Raw genomic sequence first — 26,174 nt, 5'->3', positions numbered from 1 at the left:
TCCATCTACAGTGTTACTCATACACCACTATGCAATCAAACAATTGTGGTATTATTGTGGTATGTCTTATAACACTTTTAGCATACGATGCTGACATATGCTTGTTTGAAGCCTTTACTGTTTCATCTCAACTGCATCATGAATTTTAGATATTTCTTGGGGGTGACCCTTATATTCTAAAATCTCATGAGTTTTCATTTGGATGGTTAGAAGAAAAGAACAGACTGAGAGCACTGACAGCTATCAGACATCTCAAAGGCTTCTTTAATCTTTAAAACATTGTTCTTCCTGTTGATGCTGCATAGCTGTGAACTGCTGCCTACTGACAGATCAATGTGCCACAGGTTACTTCTGCTCACAATGTATGTGACATATATAACCTGTGATGATCTATATTATAGATTGCTGTCTTATGTATTTTGCTATAATCACAGAAGATTTACAAAAGTTACAATAATGAGAACCAATTAAGTAATAAATGATCCAACCTTTAGTCACTTCTGATTAAACACACAGGAAGCTGGCTATGTGGACTCACATGATGTTTGACGTACAATGACTGTAATTTATCAGAGCTATGACTGACGGGTCACTTGATGATGTCAGATGAAGGTTTTTCCCTTGTTGTTTGTTCCCTCAGGGTTCAAAAGGACAATTTTGCATACTGTTTAAGGCCCCATTTCTGTTTAGAAAATGTACATTTGGATAACACTGAGGAAATATAATGGCTCACTACAGTTATATATGAACTGAAACCATATGAACAGAAATTCAATGTTATTCGTTTAAGGTCTAACAGAATTTAAAGTATGACTGAAATCATAAGCCAACTGCATATTATTTCATGATTCACTCCTGATGAAATGTTATATGTCACATCATTTTGATGTTTGGTTTGCCAGACACAGTACACAATCTAGAAACTAACAGAGAAGGACACATGACAGATTTGATTAAGATTTGTAGGTATGATACAATCGTCTAGGACAAGAGTGCCCTCTAGTGATGAATGAGGACATGCACAGTAAAAAGTTTTTTGTATGCACAGATTCAGTTTTCAGCACATGTACTGTAAATATAAGAAACATTAATTAACATAGTTCTTTTCTGTTTACTTTTAAAACATATTTATTTTATGAAATACATTTTTAAAAATCCAATACGCCTAATTACATCTGTGGTGACATTATCAGTGCATGAAGGATGGAGATATAAATAAATTATGGATTTCATTTTCCATAAAATGATGCAAAATGATTCGACCAAAAATAAGACAATACTGTTCAAAAGGAGTGTTTCTCATTTCATATCACTTTTGAGGAGGAGATTTATGGAAAAAACACTGTGGTAGTATCAAAAACGTACAAATCAGTCCTTTAGAGCTCATCGTGTTGGTAGGTGAATTCTCTTGAAGATATGAAACCATCTTTATCTTCATCCTCATTTTTGAAGATGTCATCTACCATCACTTCATGATGTGTGTCATTAGGGGAGTATCCATGTTTCTCAAATTCTTTCTTCAAGTACTCTTTCACCTGTAACAGACAGAATAATAACAACATTCACCAATGGCAATAAAATATACTACACTCTTATTAAAAGCAGTTTAAAAGAATGGCACACCTCCTGTCTGGAGAGCTTCCAGTCATCATTGAGATCCATCTCCCTGAAAGACTCATGTGACCTGGGACCATTTTGGATGTCCATGAGCTCAATATCAAAAATGAGGGTACTGCCTGGAGGAATCTTGCCTGTAAACAAACAAAAACGTCCATGTAAAAGAAGCAGATAGGAACAAAGGGAGATTGAATGCAACAGACCCTGGCTTTTTTTTTAATAACTGTTACCTTTTCCTTCCTTGCCATATGCCAGAGATGGAGGGATGGTCAGTTTCCTGCGCTCTCCTGTGCACATGTTCTGCAGACCCTTATCCCAACCCTTGAGCGCCTCCCGGATCCCAAGAGTGAACCATACTGGTTTTCTATCCCCATCTTTGCGGCTGCCAAGAGTTACAAAGATCCATCACAGTTTTCTTTGAGAAAGAAGAGTCCAGTACACACAGAATTGATATATCACAAATATGTACAATAAGGGTGGAATAGTTGCCACCTGAGGACAGGCCAGTGGTTAATGTTAACAGAATAGACAATGGCTCAGATAGTCTACTTTCAAGTGGTGGGTGCAGCATAGTATAGTCCATTACATATGTATAATGATGTTTACAGCAGTGACCACAATGGCACTTGTCCCTAACAAGGAGTGGTATTGCACAGAAACACATGCAGCAATATTACAGTTTCTAGAAACAAATTACCTGGAATGAAACATGGTGCCATTACTCTCCAGGAATCCTTCGTAATGAACAAGAAGCATGTCTCCAGATTTTGACTTACGGTAACACATGAAGGGTTTATGGATAACTTCAATTTTCACCTCTGGCTCGGGAAGTTTGCCCCCAGTGACAAACACAAACAGTGAGGGCAATATCGAACAAATAGACAAAAGAATCATTTTGATAGACACTAGGTTACTTACTCACAAAATGTACAAAAAGCTTTTTTTAAACCCTTCCATAAAACACAGTACCTAAAATACATACATGGCAGGAATGCCAACTACGTGGCAGCCAACTTCTGCAAAGAACGCAGCCACTGTTCAGCTGTCTGCCTTCCTCCCTCTCTAATTGGATGAATTCATTTCGAAGCCCCGCCCTCTACACATTTACTCTTATTTCATTGGTTCTTCTTAGTGCCAATCACCACACTCAACGCCCACACTACTTAAACTTAAACCCCTCTGATGTAAATGGGAGGGACGTCGTCTGCTTCTCTCGTGACGGCTTAGAGCTCCATTCAGAAAAAAGTTTACGCACTTTTATCTACGTAGGTGAGCTGTAAAGCCGAGGACGTTACTCCACGAATCACACTCGGGGCCCGATGGAGTCGCTGGAATCAGCTGTGCATCATATCTTGTTATGATAAACAAGTAATGAACGGCAAAAACACACAACTAAACAATGGAAGGGATGTTGTATAAATGGACCAATTACATAAGTGGTAAGTTTAACCCCACAGTCGCTGGGTGTTTTCGCGTGTAACTCTCGTTTTTAACGCAGCTAGCTAGCATGACAGCGTCATAGCGTACTTGTGTAGAGTTATAACGTTAACAGGGCAAGCAGCTAACGCTAGCTACCGACAGCTTTCAACTATCAGAGTTTATGCACCACTTTAGATTAACAAAGGCTCCCTTTGACTTTACTCATTTGGATCCAAATTAGAAGTTAACCTTATTTATGAAGTCGTAACAGGCGGTGCTGGCTAACGTTAGTTCACGCAATCTCTCATTGTAATCTGATTTATCAACTGCTTAGCTGTGGCTAACATACAGTTCAGGTTAACTCTTTCCGAGTTGTGAGGCTTAGATAACACGGTTTTATATTGACTTCTACTTAGTGATCTGCAGTATTGAAAAATTGAATTCTCATACTCACAGGAAATATCTCAAAAGTTGAAATGCATTCTCTTTCAGGTTGGCAACCTCGCTGGTTTGTGCTTGATGGAGGAACTTTATCGTACTACGACTCTCAAGAAGATGCCTGGAAAGGTTGCAAGGGCAGCATTAAAATTTCAGTTTGTGAAATCCAAGGTCGGTGTGGCTCACCATTTCCTGTGTACCGTGTCTCATTGTGTGAGTGATTAGCCCTCTGTTGCCTTACGGATGAAGTTCTGAAAACCATGTCTCCTTGTTTACTGCTGTGTTTTATTAGTTCATTCCTCCGACTCTACACGAGTTGACCTGACCATACCAGGAGAGCAGTACTTTTACCTCAGAGCCATCAATGCAGCAGAGAGGCAGAAATGGCTGGTGGCCCTTGGAACAGCCAAAGCTTGCCTTACAGACAACCGAACAAAGAGAGAAAAAGGTATTCGGACGCGATAACATCCAAATCTGACATGGATTTAACTTGCTCGTATCCTATTGTAAAGTATTGTAATCATTTGAGTCATTTGCTGTCTTTCAGAGCTCCAGGAGAATACAGAGGCACTGAAAACTAAGATGTCAGAACTCAGATTGTACTGTGACCTTCTTCTACAACAAGTAAACAAGATCAAGGAGAATGATGAGCCAGGAGACTCAGCGGAGGTAAGGTTAAGGTTTAGATGAGCCCATGAAATAAGAGAAGCTGCTGTTGGTGTGAAACTGCAGTGTAAAGGAGAAGAAACTGATGTGTGCTTACACTTACTAATAGACTAGACAAGCAGCGGATATGATCAGTTATTTAAAATCTTAGCTTTATAGATTCGAGCAGGTTTTTCCAAACATACATGACACATGACGTTGGGATCCGTGGCAGTGTTGGCTAATGTGTATGTTTGTGCGTCCATTTTCAGACAGGCATAGACACTGGAAACATGGTGAAGTCTACATGCACCACTTTCCTGAAGACTCTAGAGGAATGCATGCAGATAGCAAATCGTACTTTTAGTACAGATATGGCAACGCAGAGTCCACCGGGATCTCCTCCAGTAGCAGCCATCAAACCTCAGAAGGTGTGTCACCACTCTTGTGCCTAATAACATCTAGGATAAACAGTATGACTTGTTCCCAGTACATACATATTAAATCCTAATGTTGTTTTTCTCAAGCAGATTAAACCCATCAATCATTTAAATCAAAACCTTGGAGAAAAGTAGGTTGCTTTTTTTTCTCTTTATGTATTTATGTTACCTACACTGCTTCTATCATTGACTGCCACATAGATGTTCAAAGCACCACTCACTGTTTTTTCTGTCGATTCAATAATTGTTATGTCATTAATTCTGCATTTCTCTGGCACTAAACATTATTGTGAATAACATTTGCTCAAAAGAAGTGTATCCCAAGTTTTAGAATGAATATAATCCACTCTAATTAATTCCAGATGGAGAGATTTGGTTGAAACCTCAGGAGAAGCAATTGCATATGACAACCAGAGCCTTGACTCTGGAGCAGAGGGACCAGATGAGCCAGATAGACCAGAACACCATTCTTCTTCCCCATCAGGTAAGTCAGGTCTCCCTACCACTCACTTTACGAGCTGCAGAGTTCCCTGAACTGACAACCATTACTGCATACCATAAAGGAACGGCCACACAGAGCAAAGAGGGCCTGGTTGTTGTGTGCACTTCATCTGAACTGATGTGGATAGATTATTTCCTTTTAGTGAGCAGACATTGATGGATGCCCAGTTACATTATTGCATTTCCCTTAACAATACAAAGGGGAAGCTACTGCCGGTGATGGAAAATAAGACCAGTCTTTTTCAATTTATTGTTTTGGGTTATCCATAAAACATATACTATCTCACTGTAAGATGCATTAAAATGTATAATTTAAGACATAATAAAAGAAGGGAAGGGGAATTGCTATAACCAAAATATAATACTATAATACCAAAAACCTTTAAAAGTAATACAGTACATAAAAGACACTGTTCTTTTTGGTACATAGTTTACATCATGTTACATTAGAATATATTAAATACTTTGGTTCAGACTCAACAGCCTTTAGTGATGCAGTAGTGCCAGGGAACACTGTAAAAAAATAGAAAATGTAGACACATTATTCTAGCACAAACTGTTAAATATAAAAATATATTTTAAAAAGTCTCGACCTGACAGGCGATATGAAAGAGTTAAAGATTGTTGGATTGTGATTAAGATCTTAATCTTTCCTGTATGAGGCAAAAATCCAAACTAAAACAAAAAGAAGGTAATTAAAAACATTTGCGTAACTAAACCCAGGCTGCAAATCTTTTGGTGCTGCCAACGTGCTCTGTGGTCGCCCTGTGCAGGGCAGCATTTCACAGAGCACAACAATAAATCCCAGTTGGGTGAGGTCACAACTGAAACCAAATTACACCTGACCACACCCAACTGCGATGTTGAGTATGGGTTAAAATGTTCAACCCATAGAGGTCAGCGCAGCAGTAATTCAGCTCAGTAGAAGATGTAGTGCCGCTCTTTAATTTTGTCGTATAATTTTACTGAAACTCTAAATGAAGGATGAGCAGGAGGTTTCCGTCAGTGCGCCCTGCCAGTGGTTAAAGAGAATGAGTCTACACGATACTTGTGCAAGTCAGATCTGCTTTCACAATTTTCTACACCCAGTCTGATGAAAACTGGGCTTCAGACCTGCTGCAACACACATCTTGATCTAGTTTTCAAGCCTTTTCTCTGGTAACATACATTGACACGTCTTCTGCTTTCCTACTCTATCATACAGACATTGATGCAGCCAACGGTAACAGTTCAGTCCACGAGGAGCCAGTCGAACCTTCTTTACACACTACCCAGAATACCTCTGAGATTGAACACTACGACCAACCAGCAGAGGGGGATGAGGAAAATGAAGCCGGTGATCAAAAGGAGGCAAAACAAGAGCAGAAGCACAAACTGGACCAAAGTCAAGAGCATGACAACAACAACAAGGAAGTGAAAGCTGTTGACCAGCCTCAGCACCAACAGGAAGCTGTTCCAGACCAGGAAGAGGCTCAGCACGAAGGCGAGACTTTCAGAGATTCAACGGAGCCAGAAGACACAGAGCAGGTGGAAACTTTCTTCAGCACAATGAGTCACAGGTATGAAAATGCTACTCAGGAAGGTCACATCCTTTAGGACACACGAGTTACTGTATGAAGTTACTGTATGATCATCTGTGATATTTCACTATGACAGTATTAGGATTAACCAATCTAAGCTATATGTAGTATTTTTGTCTTTGAGGCACTGCACCTCTGCTGCACAGTTCCTTAGTTAATGGAAATATATTAATTGCATTACTGTGTTGCACAGAATAATTCTATAATAACGGGTTTGGAGACGTTTTGCTGAATCCATTTCAAGATGTCATGATAAGTGTTTTATATTAGTGTGTTCTCTCTTGATCACATGACACAGAGAGGCCCTCATCTGATATTTGGGTTTGTAAAGCTTTTTTGTTTCACTCTGTATTTCAAACGTATTTTACTTTCTTCTTTTAAGACCTTGAAGAGTGTTACTGAACAATGGAGTGTTCATAATCACTTCTGTAATATTCAGTTATGATGTAAACGTTATTATAATGGAGTAAATCACTGTCTCACTCAACCAGTATTCAACTGCAAGATGGGGACTACAGTATGCGCATTTTGGAGTTGGTCTTTTAGAACTGATGGGACGTTTTAGAGCATTAACGTTAAACTAAACTAAACTAAAACAGTTCTGTTAAGTTGTAGATAAAGTAGCAGAATAGTCTCAGGTATTGTCAGGCATAGATTTGCATGACACTGTGAATCATTTCTCTTGCTTGGTTTTGTCCTTTGTACCCTTTTCTTTTCTTTTTATGTTTGATTTGATCAAATAAAAATTGAAATGGCGTACTTACCTCTAATACATTCTCCTGTTTGAATCTGTTCTACTTTTTTTAGATTTAGTGATATAAGACTGGACGACGACAATGGTATCCCTACTCAAGAGTTTTTGGAATCATGCTATGCAATAGTGCCTGTATTAGGTAGGCCGGTCACTTTCAGTCTCTCCTCTCAATCTGCCTCTCTGTTCTTCCTTTTTTATGATGCCACATACAGTATGTGGTCTTTTCACCCTTTATATCTTTTCTAAGGTAAACTTTATTTTTCTTCTCATTTGTGCATGCTGTGTCATTCACATTGTCTGTGCTTAATACGGTGGAAGCTTTCTGTCCTGGATTCATCATCATCCTTTTCTTTCATGCCCTTATTATTTCCTTCTGCACCTTTTTGTCTGTGGTTTTATTTATTCTTTGTAGTCTATTGTGTAACAGAATTATATTGTCTCTGTGTACTACACATCTACATTGATAGGCAGTTGACAAAAAAAAATAAAACAGAACATAAAGCAATACAACAAGATGCCCTTTAAAATTAAAATCTTTGTGAATCTCTATTAATGACTGTAAGCGTATGTGATAAAATGTGATAATAGTGATCCACCGTGCCTTAAATGTTTTCAGCCCAAATTGATGACATCTCTCCCATTAGATCTTGACACAGATCCAGACACGCTCAGGATTTTAGGTCTTCTAGTGTGTCACAATTCTTCATTATTTTCCCCTCAAATCAGTAGTCAGACGGTGATTTTCACACCGAGAGTCTGCCCTCTCTATAATTGCTTCAAAAAACAAAGCATTTGAATTGTTCAGCACTGACTATTAACAGCAACTACATCATAAAGTCTTTAAAAAATAGGTTACACTGAGAATCTTTTCTTCACAAGGAGCAAAGAAATGATCATGGATTTTCTCTTCTCAGACAAGCTGGGATCCACAGTGTTTGCACCAGTTAAAATGGATTTTGTTGGAAATATCAAGGTACGTGTACATGTTATTGATCTGTAGTCTTTATACATATTTAACCGAATTACAAAGAAATGATCACATAACTGTTCTTAAAGGAGTCTCTTCACACAGTGAAACTGTTAAGAGGATAAATCAACCTCAGTATTTTACGATCTAATACATAATGATCACAAGAAGACATTTGCTGTGCACAATACTGCTTGACTCTTGGTGGTGCTTCTTGTTTAGCTTGAAAATCAGACACTTGACTCATCACTCCTCTTTTTCTTGTTCTGTCAATGTACATGAGATCAAATGACTCACTGAGCTGTTAAAATTTATTACTTATAGTTTTGTTTCACTATTTGTTAAAAAATGTAGAGCAGAAGAATACAATCTGGATCTCTTCACTATATCACACTGTCTCTTAACCCTGTAGAAGATTCACCAGAAGTTGATGTCAGACGCCGACAGCTTCCCCACACTACAGTCCATTGTGCTGTACGAAATCCAGACAGACGTTGCCCGAGTGCGCAACTCGGCCACAGAGGCTCTGCTGTGGCTCAGACGAGGGCTGAAGTTCCTCAAGGAGTTCCTGTCAGAGGTCAATGCAGGACAGCAAGACATCCAGGGAGCATTAAGTGAGTCTGATTTCTAACGTGCGCCGTCGGCAGTCTGCAAAAGAAAGTTCAAATACACAGAACTTAAAAGCATGGTCACTGTTGAGATTCGTCACGTTCTGTCTATTCCTTCACCCAGATAATGCCTACGGAAAGACCCTTCGGCAGTACCACGGCTGGGTCGTGCGAGGCGTATTCGCTGTAGGTATTTCTTACCCTCACCGATGCTTTTCCCCTTTTAGGTCCATCTGTTCTTGGAGTGTGACTTCTGTATGCTCCTATTTCCCCAGCTGGCGTTGAGAGCTGCCCCCTCTTATCAAAGTTTCAGCGCTGCCTTAGTGACGAGAGAGGGCGATGAGCTGCAGAGCGGCTTCACCAGCAGCATGCACAGAGACCTGGGAGTGTACCTGCCTGCCATGGAGAATCAGCTGGCCATCCTAGATGCCCTGTATGAAGAAAACAACCTAGAGTCGGATGAAGTGGTGTGAAAACCCGAACAGAGAGATGATCCGAGTTCAAGGAAAGACAGAACCTGACGGCAGGGGCAGAGTAGTGGCTGACTGCTGGAGAAAGGTGCCAGATGCATCAGGCGCATCTCGTGTGCAAAATAGTGTGAGCATGTCCCGTGTCAGTGTAAGGTGTTTCCAGTGGTTGTTAAACTCTACGACAATAGAGGTATGGTAGGTTTGAAGGAGGTATTAATGTCTGTATTTAGGAGCCCACAAGGGGCAAAGTAAGAATTAATAGTTAAGACATTATGGCTTGACAAAGTGTAGTTTCTGGGTCTTGTTTAAAAGACCCCTGACAGTGTAGGGGTTTTAAGCCCTATTATGCAGACTCCAACCATAATGATTCATGGTGATATTTGTTTCTGGTGCACATTTTGTCGCAGTATAGTGGCTTTTAAGGTACATGACCACAGAGTATTTGGCTCTAGTAACTTCCCTGGAAGATAATTAGTGCTTGAACTGATCAAAATGCAAAGACATTTTTAATCCGGATTGTTCTGTTTCCTTGGATCCATGAAACAGGGCGATACTTGTAACTAACACAAAGCGCTATTTAACACACAAAAAAAAAGTCATATTGTTACAATACCCAATATATGCCTTAAGTATGTGATGGAATTGCATACTGGGCTAACTAACATGTTTTCTTGCACTGACAGTTGAAGTTTAGTTAATTATGTTTCTTTCCCTGAAATTTTAATATAAATCCTGCAGGTTGACAATGTTTGTTGGTTTTACTTCACTAACATGTTATGAGCTATTGCTCTAGAGACTTAACCATGGGACCAAAAAGGAACTGTCATGTGAATGGCTTTAGCCTCTGCTGCCTACAGTACAACAACACACAAGAATGAAATAGTACAGTGTAGCTGTTAAAATACTGACAACTGCTGAATATTTATGTGGACTTCCTCTGCACAAACCTATGCATAGTATGTATTTTCATATATTTATTATGTCTTAAGTTATAAAGTTCACAATAATGTCATGGGGATCATTTGAGTCCAGCTTTTTGTGTGAATGAATGGACATTTGTATCCATAGAGCATGTTTATTGATTGCATGGTTTTTTGTAATAAGTAACATAGGTGCCAATGGAAACTCTAAATATTATTAACCAAGTTAATAAATAATCCTAAAGGGGATAGATTGTGAAAGTTAAATTACATAGCTTCAACTTCTCCATACTGATAATGAACAGTAACCTTCAGCAAACCTTCTCTACGGATTTCAGCATTTTTTCACCATCTTGTCTGTGCAATGTTCTAAATATACTTGAGTGTTGTTAACATCTGTACCTAATATTTGATTATGTTGATTCAGCAATGAGTGGTAAGACGGCTCCACCTCCCAGCCAGGTTAGGGTTTGCCCATAGATTGACTGAGCCATTCGAACCGAGCAGGAACATCCTCATAGGGCTTTTTTACCAAGACATACCACATAGTATTTTTAACTTTATTCTAACTTTTCTTCTGAGTTTTCAGGAATACATACGGTAATATTTCTTCGAGTAGGTCATTTGCGGCAGGTTTACATCACATATGTGCAACAGGTTGATTTCCTGTTGTAGATCAATTCCAATGTTAATCCTGAAAATTTGCTATTGTAATATTACAAACATTTGATTTGGTTTTTCTATGATTGTATATAAGAAGCTTCTTGATTTTTACATAATAAATAATTAAGTTGTCCCAGTGTGTGTCCAGTTCTGTAGTAGTCAAATATGTGTTTTTTGTATTTGGTATCAGACAGGAGCCCATATTATATTTTAGTTCATTTTGGGGTGTATAATTGACTCTCACTCCTGTACATTTCCATTGAACTAAACAAATCAACGAGTAAGAAAAATATAGTAAATCTGCACAGGTGTTCTGCTCTAATTTATGCAAACAGCAGTGGCACCTTTGCATACTTTGCTGTCTGTGTGAGTGTTTTGCATGTGCAGCAGTAGTGTGTCCTCTGCCAGGTCCACAGCACTCGGCATACCAGCCATTCCTGCCCATAGGTCAGGGATTTTCACTTGGCTTGGACCAACAGCTGGGTCCATGCCTGCCTGCTTCCTGTCCCTGTGGCCTCCTTTGCATCGCCCCTTCTGCCACAGCAGTAATGTAATGCTACACCGTCCAACCTGCACCAAAATAACCCCTTTTGTTGGAAAAAGTGTTTGATTTCACCTGTGAGAGCTCCAAATAGATGCTGCTTCCTACAAGTTGAACTTCCATGAGTCTTTGAGGGGTGGAAAATCAAACAGCTATTAGTTCAGAAGTGAATTTGTAACTAAGAACTGTTCAAGGTTCCCAAACTCCACAAATAGAAAACTTCACTTGGGAAATTCTTCAGTGCGCACAGCAGATCTTTTCATTACAATGCAGTTGAATCAGGTTGGCCACTGCATCTCCAGTGACATTTAGTGCTGTACTGAGACATCTGTGGTACAAATCTGATTGGCCTGGTCAGGGGAATGCACATGATGGGATAAATACGCCAAGGTAAGCTTTTACTCGGGCATCTGAGCAGACAAATTGTCCTGATGTGATTTAGAAAAAGAAATACGGCATGCTAATACAGTTATATGGTGGAGTCCAGCCTCAAACATCTCTGCTGCAACTCTGGCTGACTGCCCGTGCCCAACTTGTATCGCTGTGCCACATCTCCAGGCAGCTCAGAGGGGCTTCATCGAGACAGAATGAAAAGCTAAAAAGTCATTGTCTGAGAAAACAGCGAGAGTTCACTGTGTGGTCTGTTTACTGTTTAGTCTAACACAGCACTTTGCAAGCAGCTGCTGACAGCATCTTTTTTCCACTTGATAGCTATCTGCTTTTTTTTTTCTTTTTAGGAGTGAGTGCTCTGAAAGAACATCAATAGCATCTCTATCACTGCCTATTGGCTTTTAGCACAGTGCCCAATCACTGTCACCGTCTGCTCACAACAGATAGAAATCAGAGCTGCTGACACACCCCTGACTACTAGTCTGAAGATGTGTGTGTAAGACAGAGCGGAAAGCTTTGAATGATTTCAATTCCTGTTTTATTTTCATTTCTTTTTAAAATTACCCACAACTACTGTATAAATCATATCAGAATAATGAAACAAAATGAACTTTGACTATCCGAGTCACAGTGCATACTATATTTTATAAAGCCTTACAGTACGTTACCACATGCATGTTATGTTTCAGCATTGTTGTGCATACACAGTACAGAATACAGCACAGCAGCACAGGCCACAGACCACAGACAGAACATTCAACACAGTTTCCAAAAGGTATTTCAGCTTTGTGCGTGGCACAGTTCATCACTATCATATAAGGTGTGTCATACATACAGTACTTAGCTACACTCTGGGCACAGCAAGACTGATATCTCTTAAGACACCTGCTATGCTGATGAATGCAGTGATCTACAAAACAACGTTTGGCAAAAAGGGAAAGCGTTTCACACTCATTAGCGCGGTATCACAAGCATGCGGAGACAATATAGTAACAGTCTTCATCTTTCGATTGCTTTTACAGAAGAATCACATTTGAACACCTGACTACATCGAAGTATGGCTGAGAAAAGGTCTTCCTTGGCACTGCGACTCATACAGTAGCTTATGGAAAATGTCAGCTTATATCGAACAAATTCATTTTCACCCGTGGTGGCCAACACAAAGCGGACTACATCTACACTGTTAAGTTTACTGTTGAGTTTCACTGTTGCTGTATATACTGTAAGACAGAAAGACTGGATAAAGAGGTATTAGAGTAAATACAGTAATGACCATAGAACAGACTGGAATTGAAATTCCTCCCCTATTTAGCAGCTACAGACTATTCCAGCCTTTCCTGTGCAGTGAGAAAATTAAGAACATAACAGTTTCAAGCCTTCACATACAGTATATTTCATTTCTCACTGAAGCACAGGGAAGAAACTCGATCATACCCAGAGGACTGCACGTTGTGGATACTTTAAAGCTCTTGTTTGAGTTACCTGTGTGCTTCAGCGTACAGTCACTGCCATTTAATTTACAAAGAGAGTAGTGGAGGTTGCCTGTGAAAGGTGCTGTGTGGAGCTACATTACCTGTTGGTTCCTGAGAAATATTTGGATTTATGAAACTTTGTTCAGACTGAATGTCCCTGTCAAGTACAGTACCACCACAAGCCAAGTCGGCCTCTGAAGTAGTGGCCTCCTGGTATAACAGTCTCACTGAAATATTACAAGTGCATCATATCCACCTCTATCTCCCTCCATAATCATACATATTGATCTTACCATATGCCTTGTTTTTTACTTTTACAACTTAAGTTCTTGATGTGATATTGAGACTACACAGTACAAACCTTGTCGTGGCAATAATAAGTGAAGTGATGAGTTACATGCTTGGATAGTGACAGCTGCTGTCATGGTCTCAGTAATCCCAGCCTCATGCAAATGCTGTGCACTGTCATTCCCACTGCAGTAGAATACCTGAGGACATGGCTCTGGATGTCCTACTGCCTCTCTTTCTCAACAGTAACTGGGTCAAGATTAAAACGCTTCTGGCCCGGCTACTGCTCCTCTGAAACATCTCCCACTGGCACTTAATTAAGTGTCTGCATGGCTGTCACACAACTGTTGCATCCAAAGGCTGATTCCGGTCCAATCAGGCATGGTGAGGAGGCCGGTCTTAAATCCTGCTTGTTAAGACGGAGTGCAGTTGTGCATTTCCTATGTGTGGGTGAAGGTTTTCACCTCCACTGACTGAGTATAACTCCGGGGTGCTACGTGGCATCTCAGCAGCAATACAGAGGAGTTATATATATGCGTTTTGTTTTTTTTTTCTTTCATCATAGAATGAATTGCTGCCTCTACCTTCAGAGTCTCTTGCTTGGAGCATTTTTTTTTGCATGAAAATATTCCTGTTATGTGTCAAGCAAATAACACACAGAGGATCCCGCTGCACTGTCCAGCTTTCTTCCTCAGGTGAAGTACTTGCAGTTTGTGGAGTCAATAGCACAGTATGGTGTGCACTTCAGGTGACCATATGACCTGCAAATAACAGGAGAAACAGTCTTTCGGTCAGTTTAGCATATCAACAAAACACTTCTCATGCAGCAAAAGAGTTTTTGTCAACATATACTTGTATACTGGGCTTACCCTGGAAGATATGAATTACATGTCTGGTATCCAAAGTCCTTTCCATCACACTCCTCAGCACCCTCATAACGGTATCCGTCTCCACAGTATGCGTGTTTACACTCTGTGGTAAGGGGAGACAGCAGGGGTGGAAGGGTCACATTATATGTGCACAGCAAAGTACAACTATGGAGCTACTATAGACCACCTAACGTGGGCGTATGACTTACTGACGCAGCCGTCAGTGACAACTCTGTTTCTGTCATCACACTCCTCCCCGCTGGAAATCTGCACTATCCCGTCACCACAGTAACCTTCGTCGTCAGGTGCGTTTTCCATGGACTGGAACGGCGTCAACTGGAATGGAAAGGTCTTTTACAGAGTTTAAAAACTGCTTGAGGTGTATAAAATAAGTTGAAGTAATCAGATTTGTCTGCATGCAATGATACCTGTATTGGCAGCCAGCCATCAATGTCTTTGAAATAGAGAGATCTCTGGTCTTTGCGGAATGCAAGAGCATTATCTATATGAAGGCGCTCCAGTTCTTCCTCATTGCTCACAACGAATATCTGAACAAAAGGCAAAGTGAGGAATTTTTTTCAATTTGTACTGCATTTTGAATTATAAGGTTGAGCCCTGTTGGAGAAGAATATTGAGACATTAAGCATCAAAATGTAATATCCCAGCTGGCAATATGCTGCTCAAAGCAATATCTATCTCCCTGGTAGGCGTATGTTCATCTTTCAACACTTTTTATCTTTACATAACTCACTCAAAAGTTTATCAAATGGGGTTTCTAAAAAAATCCCAAGTGAGAATCACATTTAGTTGTGTAATATCAGAGATAAAAAACCCTTAACATTTTAACTGTGATTTGAGTTGGAGTAATAAAAATACTGTGCACAACGTTGACAAGACTATTAATTACTCACCGCTGGTACTCTGGGATAGTTTCCTCTGGAAGGATAATCATCATATGGAGAACTACCGAGAGAGCTGCAGGTACACTTTCCAGGAGGACCCGGTGGACCACGTGCACCCTTAGTTCCAACCATGTATAGTCCTAAACATATACAAAGACAAAAATAATTATATAAAAAGACACAAAGCAAATCAAAGAGCAAAAAAGGCAAGCAGAAGCAACAAGTTTAGAGCCAAATAACACAATATTTCAGGCTGAGGGAGCTAATTTGAGATGTTAAACGGTTATGTGTAAAGACCACAGGCTACAGTAGCTCATATAAATACTGTATGTCATGAAATGTAGTATCTTTGATTCATCTATCAAGAAGCAAACACGATCAACTTAACTGGGAAACCTGATGAAGATAACAAATGTCACCCTAATTATCTGGTGACATAGCACTTGTTAAACTGTGGGGAGGCTCGCCATCTGTGATTCCGTTTCAGTCCTATGATGTCACGACGACAGCATCTTGTTTCACCTCAGGAGATAAGGTTTCTCTGGTGCTAAATAAGACTACCGGTGTTACCTCTTACACTGGTCTAAAGTGTGCTTCCTTTGGCTGACGGGTGTTTGCTACTCCTCTCACTGGTAGCACAGCTTTTCACACAGAGGAAGTGCAAAGGAACACACAAAGCAATCACTTCAAAGTGGACATCTCTGTCTGAGACATTTTTAAATCAATATCCTGAGGAGTTCAAATCTGTTGGAGATTTCTGCTCTGGTGAAAAATGGAAAAGGTTCTTACCTGTGGCAGGTGAACCAGGAGGGCCAGGATGGCCTGCAGGTCCCTGTGGGCCAGCAGGTCCCATGGGACCAACACTGCCTGGGTCACCTTTCATTCCCTGAAACACAAACAAAACGATACACAAGGTGGTCAGATTTAACATTTCTTCACGTTTCACATTAACATGAATCACATTTTGAAAAGAAAGTATTAACACACAAATAATTATTTAATTTTGTACTGTATGTAAAATGTCCCATTGCACACTCAAAATCGAAGCACAAATATAACTCCATTATTGCTGTTATCACCTGCTTGCCTCTCTTCCCTGGTCGCCCAGTGGGTCCTCTGTTTCCTGAGATTCCAGGTTCTCCTTTAGGACCCATTTCACCCTGCACAACGAATCATAAATCAACATTCAATTTGGTCAGATTTGGAAAGCTGTAATTCTGTGCAACAAAAAAAAAGAAAAGTCCTTCTTGTTTGAATGTGTTTCTCACTTTCTGTCCAAGCATTCCTGGGAAACCCATTGCACCCTGTGGATAAAGAAAAGTAAATCATAATAACAGCTTAGATTACATACAGCATATATGCACTATAGTGCTACTACTTTCGTTTGCAACAACCCCAGGGATAAACTCTGCTCACCTTGTCACCTTTCACTCCACTCTCACCACGATCACCTCGGGAACCCTGAAGGAGCAGATTACAGTGTGTTACATAACAAAAAAGATGTTAATCATGTGGTGTTAATATATCTTGTTGCACTTTCTACTGAATGATAATTACGGTCACATACCTTTTCCCCTTTATACCCAGGTAAACCCTAAAATTGAGATAAGATACAAAATATCCAAGATAAATAAAGTTGTTTGAAGGTGAGATCATCTCAGATCAGTATAGTTTATAATGTAGATCATACCCTTGGCCCAATTGGTCCTCTGGCTCCAGGCAAACCCATCAGCCCCGGGTCACCTTTCTCACCCTGACAGAGGAAAACATTAGAAATGAGACAAATGTGCATTGGTAAGAAATTAGTGTATTAGAGTAAAGGTCCTTGTACCATTTACATAAAGCATCTATATAGAAAAGGTTGTTTTCATGTTACATAACAGAGTATTTCACTGTACAAATGGCAAACACAAATCATAGCTAATAATCATCCACACTACCTTATATTGGCACTTACTGGTCTCATGTCACTTCATATACATTATATATCATCTACATTATGAGGTCTGACTTACTCACTTTGGGCCCGCTTGGTCCTGGCCATCCAGCTGGTCCCTGCTTCCCAGGAAGTCCAGGAGGACCTGTCCGGCCCTAACAGGAGACATCGATTTTAATACATCATTTCACATACAGAAGTAACTTATAAAATACAAATAAAACAACTTCTGTCACAGCTGAAGAAGCAGTTAAGTGCAAATGAAATCAGGGCCTCTTATGCCTGTTTGCGTTGCAGGTAAAAAAAAAAAAGAAATCTAAGTGCAGGATTTGCTGCATAAGCTGACAGCCTGCTTGCTACAGTATTTATCAGACACTGCTGCACATGTAGGGGGAGAATGACTTTAACGAGCCCTGTCACTTTGCTCTCTTTAATTAAATGATGGGCTGTATATAGAACAGGAGCCCGTGCTTGTGGGAAATAAAATGATTTATGACCTGGCTGAAGCACTAAGCTAAATTGCACTGCAGTGCTGCAAAGCTGCTCAGTCAGGCTACCAGCCAGTTGAAGCTCTCCCACTGGGCCGCTTTTACTGCTCAACCACAGCGACTGATTATTTTAGGGAGGTCTCTTCTCTCCCGCCCGCCCCGATCAAACACTGTGTCCTGAGCTTCCAATAAAGCTGTGTGCGCTCTAATAGAGAGGGAGGTCCATCTGACAGGGAGGCATGATGCTTGGTGTCTTTGAGGGGTCAACTGCAAGGCAATATGCTTCTGCGAGAGGAGACCTGCATGTTAACTCCCTCTGCCATCAAAACAGCCCGTCTCAGCAGCTCTGCGTCCCTTGTATCTTGTCAGTGTGGCTGTGCTGTCTCCTGTCAAGGTTGTAGATGCTCAAAATTTCTTGATGCACATGACCAGGCACTGGCAGCGCTCTGAGCTACAGCTATCGAGCAGGCTGAGGCACTGTATCTCATTTTTGAGTAAATCCACTTAGCGGAGAACACAGTGATTAATGGAGACTCTCACCTTTTGCCCAGGTCTTCCGATTTCTCCCTGACAACAGGATGCGGAGGAGGGGACAAGGACAGCGGTTATTTAATACACTTCCAGCAAGCATCTTTCAGTCATGTGCAACAGGTCAATTATACTTTAGCTTACACAATAATGAGTAGCTCGGAAAATGTAAAATGAGCAACATAAATCAGATGAGACTAGAACATGGGGAACTAAACTGCTTACCTTTTCTCCCTTGGGCCCTTCTATCCCAGGTAATCCAGGAGGACCCTGATGAACATTAAAAAAATGGCATATGCTCATAAATCACAGAGATATCTATCTAAATTAGTTTTATTGTCCACAACATCCCACCACAAAGTCACGTCTGCTTCTGGAAGCCCAAAGCTGCAGTTTCAATTAGCTAAAGGCTGAGTGGCCACTATTGATTTAAAAAGTGCCTTGTGGGTCTCTTTTGATATACTGAAATGCGGCTGCAGCCCAGCTAATGCTGTAACAGCCTGAGATGGGCAAAGCTTTAAAAATCATTTGGTAAATATGCTTTTCACTTTGCTGGGCTAACCGAACAGGAGGTTTACAAGCACCTACGGAACCAAAATATCTTAATATCTTTCAATCACCAGAGTACACAAACACACGCTTGTGTTGGTAATCCCTGGAATTTACGCAACCCAGTACGCCTTTCCAGGCAGACAGCTCTTCGGACAGTTTCTGAGAATGATGTGTGGTTCACTGGCAGGCAGTGGAAAAAGGCTATTTGTGTCTGAGCTAAATGTAGAGCGTTAATGGGCTGCTGTGTTGCAAGGGCCAGAGAAATCCCCATCTCCTGCTCTGCAGGAACTCTCAAGTTGTAGAAGAGATAGGGGTAATATAGTGTTGGAGTACTAATTCTTAGCTATGCAGAACCCAACATGAAACAGAGACAGTCTGTGATTTAACCATACTGACAGTGGATCCTGTGTAAGTCAGAATGTGGGAAGTGTGTTGGAATTGTGTAATGTCAATGCCAATGTGGCAGTTCTACAGTACATTATTAATGCTGGGATAACCACAAGGTTTGGGAAGAGTCTGGATCCTACCTCAACGCCAGGGGGACCAGGAGGCCCACGAGGGCCTTGGACACAGGCGGATCCATTATCCCCATTGCCCTGCTCTGACTCCCCACCACAAGGCAAAGTGTCGTTAATCTATAAAATGACAATAAAAACAAAATAATGCATTTCTTTTACACATAAATGCTGGCTAAAGGAGAATCAACAGAATGAAACCTTTTACGATTTTCATGGTGTTGATTACATGTTGATTATGTTCTTGACATAACAACTCAGAACCCACAGCAAAGGACTTGTTAAGCCATTTCTTCCTGCAAACGTGTTCCACTATCTGAGTGTTTTAACAGTGTCATTCAGAGGTCAAAAGGCAGTAAGTGTGGGGAAGTTTGGATATCACCCAAGGACATATCGACAGACAGATATTCCACAATAGAAAGTCACATGACTTTGACTCACATGAGGGTGTCGGCGCCAAAGTGAAGGGGGTGGAGGAAACAGTGGGGGTGGAGGCGGACTCAGTAAACAGCATGGGCTGAATCTCCTCTGCTGCTCCTGGGATCTGAGAGCTGTGCAAGGTGTGCATGCAGTCAGTCACACAGGCAGTGATGCCAGGTGTCAAAATTAGACAGTCAGAAGAGGTCACGTTAATGTGTTAGTCTTAACTTCTGCATTAACTGAATGTGAATCTTGATCAAAATAAGAAGAGTAACACTAAACACAAGACACGTGGACATGCACGGGTAACTGTGGTGCATAAAATGTGCCACATTGCTAACAGATATCACAAATATAAAGAGGTAAGAGCACACAGAAGCAGCATAAGTAACAGGGAAACAGGTGCAAACTATCAAATCATGACACCCGTCCAGCAGAGTTTCTAGAGCTGGACACAGATATGAAGTGACTGTGCCTCACATTGAAGGACTGGAGCTGGTCTCGCTATTTATAGAGGCACTTCCAGGCTACCTCATGGGCGACAAGAAAATAAAAACAAGTGCATTTTACACAAATAAGCTCAAAATGAATCCTAAAACTACCCATTTTGTTGCCATGCTTTTACAGCCCACTCACTCAACACCTGTGCATGCATAGTACTGTACAGTACAGTAAACACACCCCTACACACATACAGGATCAGGATTTGAAGAAATCTTACCTGCTGGGAATGAAATAAAGCTGTCCAGAAAAGAGGACTGAGCCAGGCCATAACAAAACCACAGTGGCAGATACAGTCCAAGTGTTAGAAGAGTCATGCTGCTCCAGATAGTTGCCTGACTTTATTTCTGAGCCACAGAAGCCCTCACACACTGCCTTTCTCTCTCCCTCTCTCCTCACTGTCCTCTCCCTCTGCTCCCCTCCCACTCTGCTCTGCCTCCTTCACGCCCTCAGAAGAGGGTACGCCGACCAATGCCCATTAAATCTTTCCTCTGCATCAGTGTGCGCTAAAATTACAGGAGACAGCCCGCCAGCTGCTTCGGGTGCCAATATTAGATCTCTACTACTGCAGGGGGTGCCTTTTATTGTTTCCACTCCTCTCACAGGGATACTTATCATGACTAACCCACAGCAAGAGATTCAAACAGGATTCTGCATGAAGGTGTCACTTGTGCATCCTGAGAAAATTCAGAAAATTCAGAAAAATCAGTCTTCTGTTTGTCTGTATTTATTAGTACATCTATTTTATGCAGTAAACTGTGCATCCCCCTGTGCACTGTGGTGTCCATTTAGCCCATGCCAGATTGGTTTTACTGCCCACAAAATTAAGTGTCTGCTTTTCCAAGAAGGCTCTCTGGGGGATCTGAGAGCTATAAAATAAAACATCAACATCATGATCAGTGCTCAACGGTGCTTCAATTGAAGTGATGAAAATTATGTGTCTATGTTTTGCAAGAGACTGAGTAGGTCAGTAAGTCATGCAACCTGATATAAACTAATACACAAACATTAATCTGATGCAAACAGATCGCACTGTGCACTCACTGGATTAAAATAAAAAATGAGTAGATATTGCACAAAAGTGTCACTGCTGCTGAAAATCTATCCATTTCTTGTTGTTCCTGACAAGGTGCGAATCTGAAGGAGGGTGTAAATGTATGCATGTATATGCACAAATTTTAAAAATCTAGACAGCTGTTTTTTAGGACTGAGCTGATCATAAATTGACATTATTACTTTGCCAGCATTATAATAGTTTAATAATACCTATGAGATTTATTATGTGGAAGAAACATTTGACATAAAGAAATACAGACAAATAACGTTCATTGTATGTTTAAAAATGTTATATGGCAATGATTTTGTTCATTCTAATACTACTGTGTAGCAAGGATCAATAAAAAAATATTCTGTTATTTCATGGAAACAATCAAAAAAAAAACAAAAGCTTTAGATTTCCCAGTTAGTTTCCTGAGAAAAAAACGTCACTTCTGTTCTGATATTGGACGGAGGTGGAAGCAGATCCCTCTTTCAGTCTATAAGTTGGAGCGTGTGAGCCAAGGGAACTCCTGCAAATACATACAACACAGCATTATATTAGACCTCCTTAGATGATAGAGCTCTTTTATGTAATGGTGAGTCCATTTAGTCTCTACATTCAAAACATTTAGTTGTGCCAGACAAAATAATTGGTTCATCTCAATCCATTATCTAGGACTCAACTTTAAACCTGAATATGGATAACAGTCAGGGGGCAACCTGACCAATTCTTTCTGCTGGCAACTATAGAGCTCAGCACCATGGCTACAGCTCTCAATACAACCTTCAAACATGTCTGCAAAGGGTTGCATGGATACATTCAACATAAACACAGAGGGCCAAGCTTTCTAATTATGGGGACTCTGAAATAGAAAGGTCAGGTTGGTGCGAGGTAGAGGGATTGTGAGTGGAATACAACAGTTCTGCGGTGCACCTGGACTGTATGGATTACTGTTCAGTGAGGCATGTCAGTCATGATCCCTATAAGGATGAGGCGAGAGTAAAGTAAACACCGAGCTGCTTGCTGCTCTATACTAACCATGAGCCGAAACACTGCTGCTTTTAATCAGGCCTGGCTTTACTGCTGCGACTGTCAGTGTCATTCAAGTCTCCTTTCCGTTTAACCTTCTGCGGGGGCACCAGGTAAAAAGGTAACGGGGGCTGACTAGCAGCTTTTGGTCATATATAATGTCACATGTCTAAAGTGCTCACTGTCATCACCTCGTGTCTGCAAGGGCACCGGACCGCAAGGGGATGAAATTAGGTATGAGATAAGACTTAAGATCTCAATCCTTAAGACCAATGCCAAGTTCTTGACCCTTTAGACCTGACTCTCTTTTTTTTTTTATTCCCATACATATCAAGAACACCATCCCTTCATGTCCTCTAGAAGCTCTTTTTTGTGTTGGTAGTTCGTGTGTGAATGAGCAACAGAGAGAGGTGAATGTGAGCAGAGGAAAAAGAGAGCAATGAAGTTGTCAATCTGGCAGTAAATGTACAGCGTAGGTCGCAGTGTGTCAGTGAATAAACGCTGCAGCTGCTCAAAGTAAAGCTGCCTGTTGTTGCCCCAACTGCTGGAATAGCATCGCTCTGATGTTCAGCTCCACCTACGTTGAGGGGGTATTATCCAAAGTACAATCTACAGTGGAAAATGAAGTCCAGTTGAGCCGTACCATGTAGTGGAAATACGGCTTTATTGTGAAACTAAAGGTGTATTGCCATTAATCCGAATGGCTTATTGTGTTTTTAATGACAGACAGCCTCAACATTTATTTGGTGTTGATGCCATGTCTCCTTTTGAATGAGGACCCAATTAACCGTTCATATTTCACCTTTGCAAGATGAAGTCCAAGCACCCTGGATCGGGTCATTGACCATTGTTTGAGAAAAACCGACAGAAAGGTGAATTGATGCGTTGCTGCATTAATTACATCCTCAACCACCAGGGGGCATGACATTTCCACAAGATCCTGTCATCACAGCCAGAGGAGCCATTCAAATGACTCCAGTGGATTCTTTCGTACTGACTTGGATGCTTTGACTCTACACACATATATTCCTGACTGGTGACAGTTACCTGCTGTTTTCTGTCCGAAGAGGGGTCGATAAGCACATTTAGGAGACTTGGTCTCTCCCAGTCACTCAAGCTAAGCTGCAAAGCACTGCGCAGCTCTTCCACCGTCCTCACCAGGAACCCGCGACCTCCAAATGCTGTCATGACCTCATCATAGCGTGCCTCAGGTAGGAGGGTCACAGGTGGGGCTCTGAAAAGCATCATGATGGCGTAGGACACCTTTCACAGTTAATTACATGAAGGACCATTACAGCAAATGTATTATGAATATCAGCCCGATAATGTGTGACTCACATAGAGGTCAGATCTCCCATTTTTGCCATTTCTTTCCAAGTGTCAGGATCCACTCCGCTGTAAATACCATTGTTATTGACCACAATGATGACCACAGGTAGATTATACCTGTTAAAAACACAGAGGCAATGCGTAATTTAGGAGCAGTATTGTGTAGAGGTGTATATATTGTATAGAAAAAGGGAGATAACCAAAGTACCTGCACATAGTTTCAACCTCCATGCCAGAAAATCCAAAGGCACTGTCTCCTTCCACACAGACTATCCTCTGGCCTTTGTTCTCACTCCTCTCCAAAGCGGCTGCTGCTATAGCAAATCCAAGGCCCACTCCCATTGTTCCAAATGTACCAGCATCCAACCTGCACATGGTCAGGATTAGCTAATAACAATCTACTGAAATGTGCAGACTTAAAAGCTTACTAAACACTTTGTCAAAAGTGGATGTTCATAATTATTGTAAAATGCACATCTGCTGTGAATACACCTTTTAATATACTGCTCATTTGGAACAAGTGCTCCTGATCATGTGAAGGAGTTTACAGCTCCCTAAGGGTTTGTACTTCTGCATCAGACATGGAGGAAGTATGAGTTTTAGCTGCCTACTATCATAATAGTTTACAAAAGCTTACATTTTTCAATTAAAAGATTGCTATTTTTTCAGCGGGTGACACAATTGTCTGATACTAGATGAGCCTAAATTTTGTTCACAGCCTTATACATATTGCTATATGGTAGTCGTTTCAATAAGATTAACCCTAAAAGGGACACTCAATTTATATCCAATGACATTGCAGTTTTGGTTTGAAACTCCTACGTGTTAATCCAGCCCCCTGCTCAAGCTCCTGGTCTTGTGCTCCTTTGTAATAACCCCCTTAAACATGATGTATTTTTGTGTATAGTTATAATTTAATACATACATAACATACATAAAAAGGTCCAGTGTGTAACATTTAGGAGGCTCTTTTGGCAGAAATGTAATATAATATTAATATGTATGTTTTTATGAATGGATAATCACCTAAAAATAACAGCTAGTTGCGACTAAATCCTACACACTGGTCCTTCAACACAATTGAGAAGTGCTTCAAACTGTCTTGCCTGTGTCGAGGTAGGTAGTTGTTCAACATAGTGCGCCCTATGTCCATTGTGTTTGCACCCTCGCTGACAATGATACAGTCATGTGGCAGCAGCTGGGAAACGTGATGAAACACTGTGTAGTAGTTCATGGGCACTGCTGACTGGAGAGCGAGCGCCTGTGGATAGAAAAAGGGCAAAAATCTTGTGAAAATGCATATTACATACACTTAATTACATCGGCACGTGACATACTGATAAGAAGTTTGAGTATGCACATCCAGTAACATATTACCCTAAACCAACCTTTGATATTTTTGCATTAGCAGCAATTTTGTCCGTCAGTGTGCTCCACCACTCTGTATCGGAGGGATATTTCCAGCCATCTTTACGGACACCCTCCAGGAGCTGAAAAAAACAACAACAAAGACTTAAAAGACACAAGCCCTTTCCGCAAACACACAGAATGTGTTCTTTTATAGTACATCTTTAATGCACATCAGGATATTATGACTATAAAAAATGTGAGTGTGCCGACTGAGTTGCAGTTACAGTACCTGAGTGACAATGGCATTGATGTCTCCCAGGAGAGCAACAGCAGGCTTCACGTTGTTTCCAATCTCCTCAGCACAAAGGTCAACCTGCATACAGAGCACAGTCGTCTTATGTTTTTACAGCACTAAATGCTAAAATTAGCATGTAAATACACCATTAGCTTTATACCAGTGAAGATTCCTTAAGGTTATTTTTTGATGGTGTCAAACATCACAAATTGAACACACCTTGTTTGGTCATTAACATACCTGGATGATCTTGACATCAGGGTCAAATCTAGGTGGCAAACCAAAATGCAGGATCCAATTCAGCCGGGCTCCAAGCAGAAGCACAACGTCAGCCTGTAGAAGAGCTCTTGGTAGCAGGAAAAATGGAGGAGGAGGTGGGGCAACATTGAATAGAGGGAAAAACAAAAACAAACTGAATGGCATGTACAACAGTGTTATACAAAGCTTTACTGAACGAATGAGAGGGCACGCCTGTAATTCTCTGCAGCAATTTAAAAAGATGACACAGAAGGTTGTGAGATTGTACACTGAGGCGTGAAATACAATGCTAATTGACTTATGTCATTGTAAAAGACACAAAATCCTCTTTTTGTTTGAAGCTTGGCTTGTAGTGTACATTTTATTGAATTTTGTAGATTTTGTTTTAAAATCCTAACCAACATGTTTACATTTACTCTTGAAAACCTAGTATGTATATATATATATATA

At 40.7% G+C, this 26,174-nt stretch overlaps 4 protein-coding genes across 7 annotated transcripts in view; 1 reads left to right on the top strand and 3 right to left on the bottom strand.

The window, feature by feature from the left end:
• Positions 1-691: 691 nt before the first annotated feature.
• On the bottom strand, positions 692-3,596 carry fkbp14 (FKBP prolyl isomerase 14). Of its 3 annotated transcripts, none has more exons than XM_035671853.1 (5): positions 3,491-3,596; positions 2,315-2,435; positions 1,848-1,999; positions 1,624-1,751; positions 692-1,535 (listed from the first exon to the last, which is right to left on the bottom strand). In XM_035671853.1, the coding sequence occupies exons 2-5, from the start codon at positions 2,401-2,403 to the stop codon at positions 1,377-1,379; spliced, it is 528 nt and encodes a 175-aa protein (XP_035527746.1). In that variant the 5' UTR covers positions 2,404-2,435; positions 3,491-3,596; the 3' UTR covers positions 692-1,376. The 3 variants fall into 3 exon arrangements, with proteins under 3 accessions (XP_035527746.1, XP_035527747.1, XP_035527745.1); XM_035671854.1 differs by lacking the exon at positions 3,491-3,596 and adding an exon at positions 2,536-2,781; XM_035671852.1 differs by lacking the exon at positions 3,491-3,596 and having other exon boundaries at positions 696-1,535; positions 2,315-2,784.
• plekha8 (pleckstrin homology domain containing, family A (phosphoinositide binding specific) member 8) lies at positions 2,885-11,159 on the top strand. The gene is made up of 13 exons (XM_035671849.1): positions 2,885-3,056; positions 3,529-3,645; positions 3,767-3,922; positions 4,022-4,143; positions 4,392-4,550; positions 4,650-4,690; positions 4,922-5,043; positions 6,265-6,619; positions 7,448-7,533; positions 8,309-8,367; positions 8,774-8,975; positions 9,094-9,155; positions 9,245-11,159. Exons 1-13 carry the CDS (start codon positions 3,017-3,019, stop codon positions 9,440-9,442), a joined length of 1,719 nt encoding a protein of 572 aa, XP_035527742.1. The 5' UTR covers positions 2,885-3,016; the 3' UTR covers positions 9,443-11,159.
• Positions 11,160-12,474: 1,315 nt separating this feature from the next.
• Positions 12,475-21,625, bottom strand: colq (collagen-like tail subunit (single strand of homotrimer) of asymmetric acetylcholinesterase). 2 transcript variants are annotated; one of them, XM_035671894.1, is made up of 17 exons: positions 20,645-21,625; positions 19,945-20,054; positions 19,516-19,623; positions 18,662-18,706; positions 18,449-18,475; positions 17,504-17,575; positions 17,175-17,237; positions 17,052-17,078; positions 16,901-16,945; positions 16,753-16,788; positions 16,564-16,644; positions 16,274-16,370; positions 15,494-15,624; positions 15,011-15,130; positions 14,792-14,933; positions 14,583-14,685; positions 12,475-14,474 (listed from the first exon to the last, which is right to left on the bottom strand). In XM_035671894.1, the coding sequence occupies exons 1-17, from the start codon at positions 20,739-20,741 to the stop codon at positions 14,405-14,407; spliced, it is 1,374 nt and encodes a 457-aa protein (XP_035527787.1). In that variant the 5' UTR covers positions 20,742-21,625; the 3' UTR covers positions 12,475-14,404. The 2 variants fall into 2 exon arrangements, with proteins under 2 accessions (XP_035527787.1, XP_035527788.1); XM_035671895.1 differs by having other exon boundaries at positions 14,792-14,918.
• A 149-nt stretch (positions 21,626-21,774) lies between these two features.
• hacl1 (2-hydroxyacyl-CoA lyase 1) overlaps positions 21,775-26,174 on the bottom strand; it is a 6,438-nt gene continuing 2,038 nt past the window's right edge. Inside the window, exons 10-17 of the mRNA XM_035671893.1 lie at positions 25,707-25,812; positions 25,461-25,544; positions 25,210-25,311; positions 24,928-25,082; positions 24,030-24,188; positions 23,831-23,938; positions 23,540-23,726; positions 21,775-21,992 (exon numbers count right to left, since the gene is read on the bottom strand). Coding sequence (XP_035527786.1) covers positions 21,960-21,992; positions 23,540-23,726; positions 23,831-23,938; positions 24,030-24,188; positions 24,928-25,082; positions 25,210-25,311; positions 25,461-25,544; positions 25,707-25,812 — 934 coding nt within the window. The 3' untranslated portion in view covers positions 21,775-21,959. The remainder of the gene's footprint in view (positions 21,993-23,539; positions 23,727-23,830; positions 23,939-24,029; positions 24,189-24,927; positions 25,083-25,209; positions 25,312-25,460; positions 25,545-25,706; positions 25,813-26,174) is intronic.

Source organism: Morone saxatilis, unplaced genomic scaffold (assembly GCF_004916995.1).
Source record: "Morone saxatilis isolate NCDOM2014 unplaced genomic scaffold, NCSU_SB_2.0 Contig24, whole genome shotgun sequence".
Taxonomy (NCBI): Eukaryota; Metazoa; Chordata; class Actinopteri; family Moronidae; genus Morone; species Morone saxatilis.
Note: the sequence above shows the minus strand (reverse complement) of the source record. Positions and strands in the feature narration are given on the sequence as shown.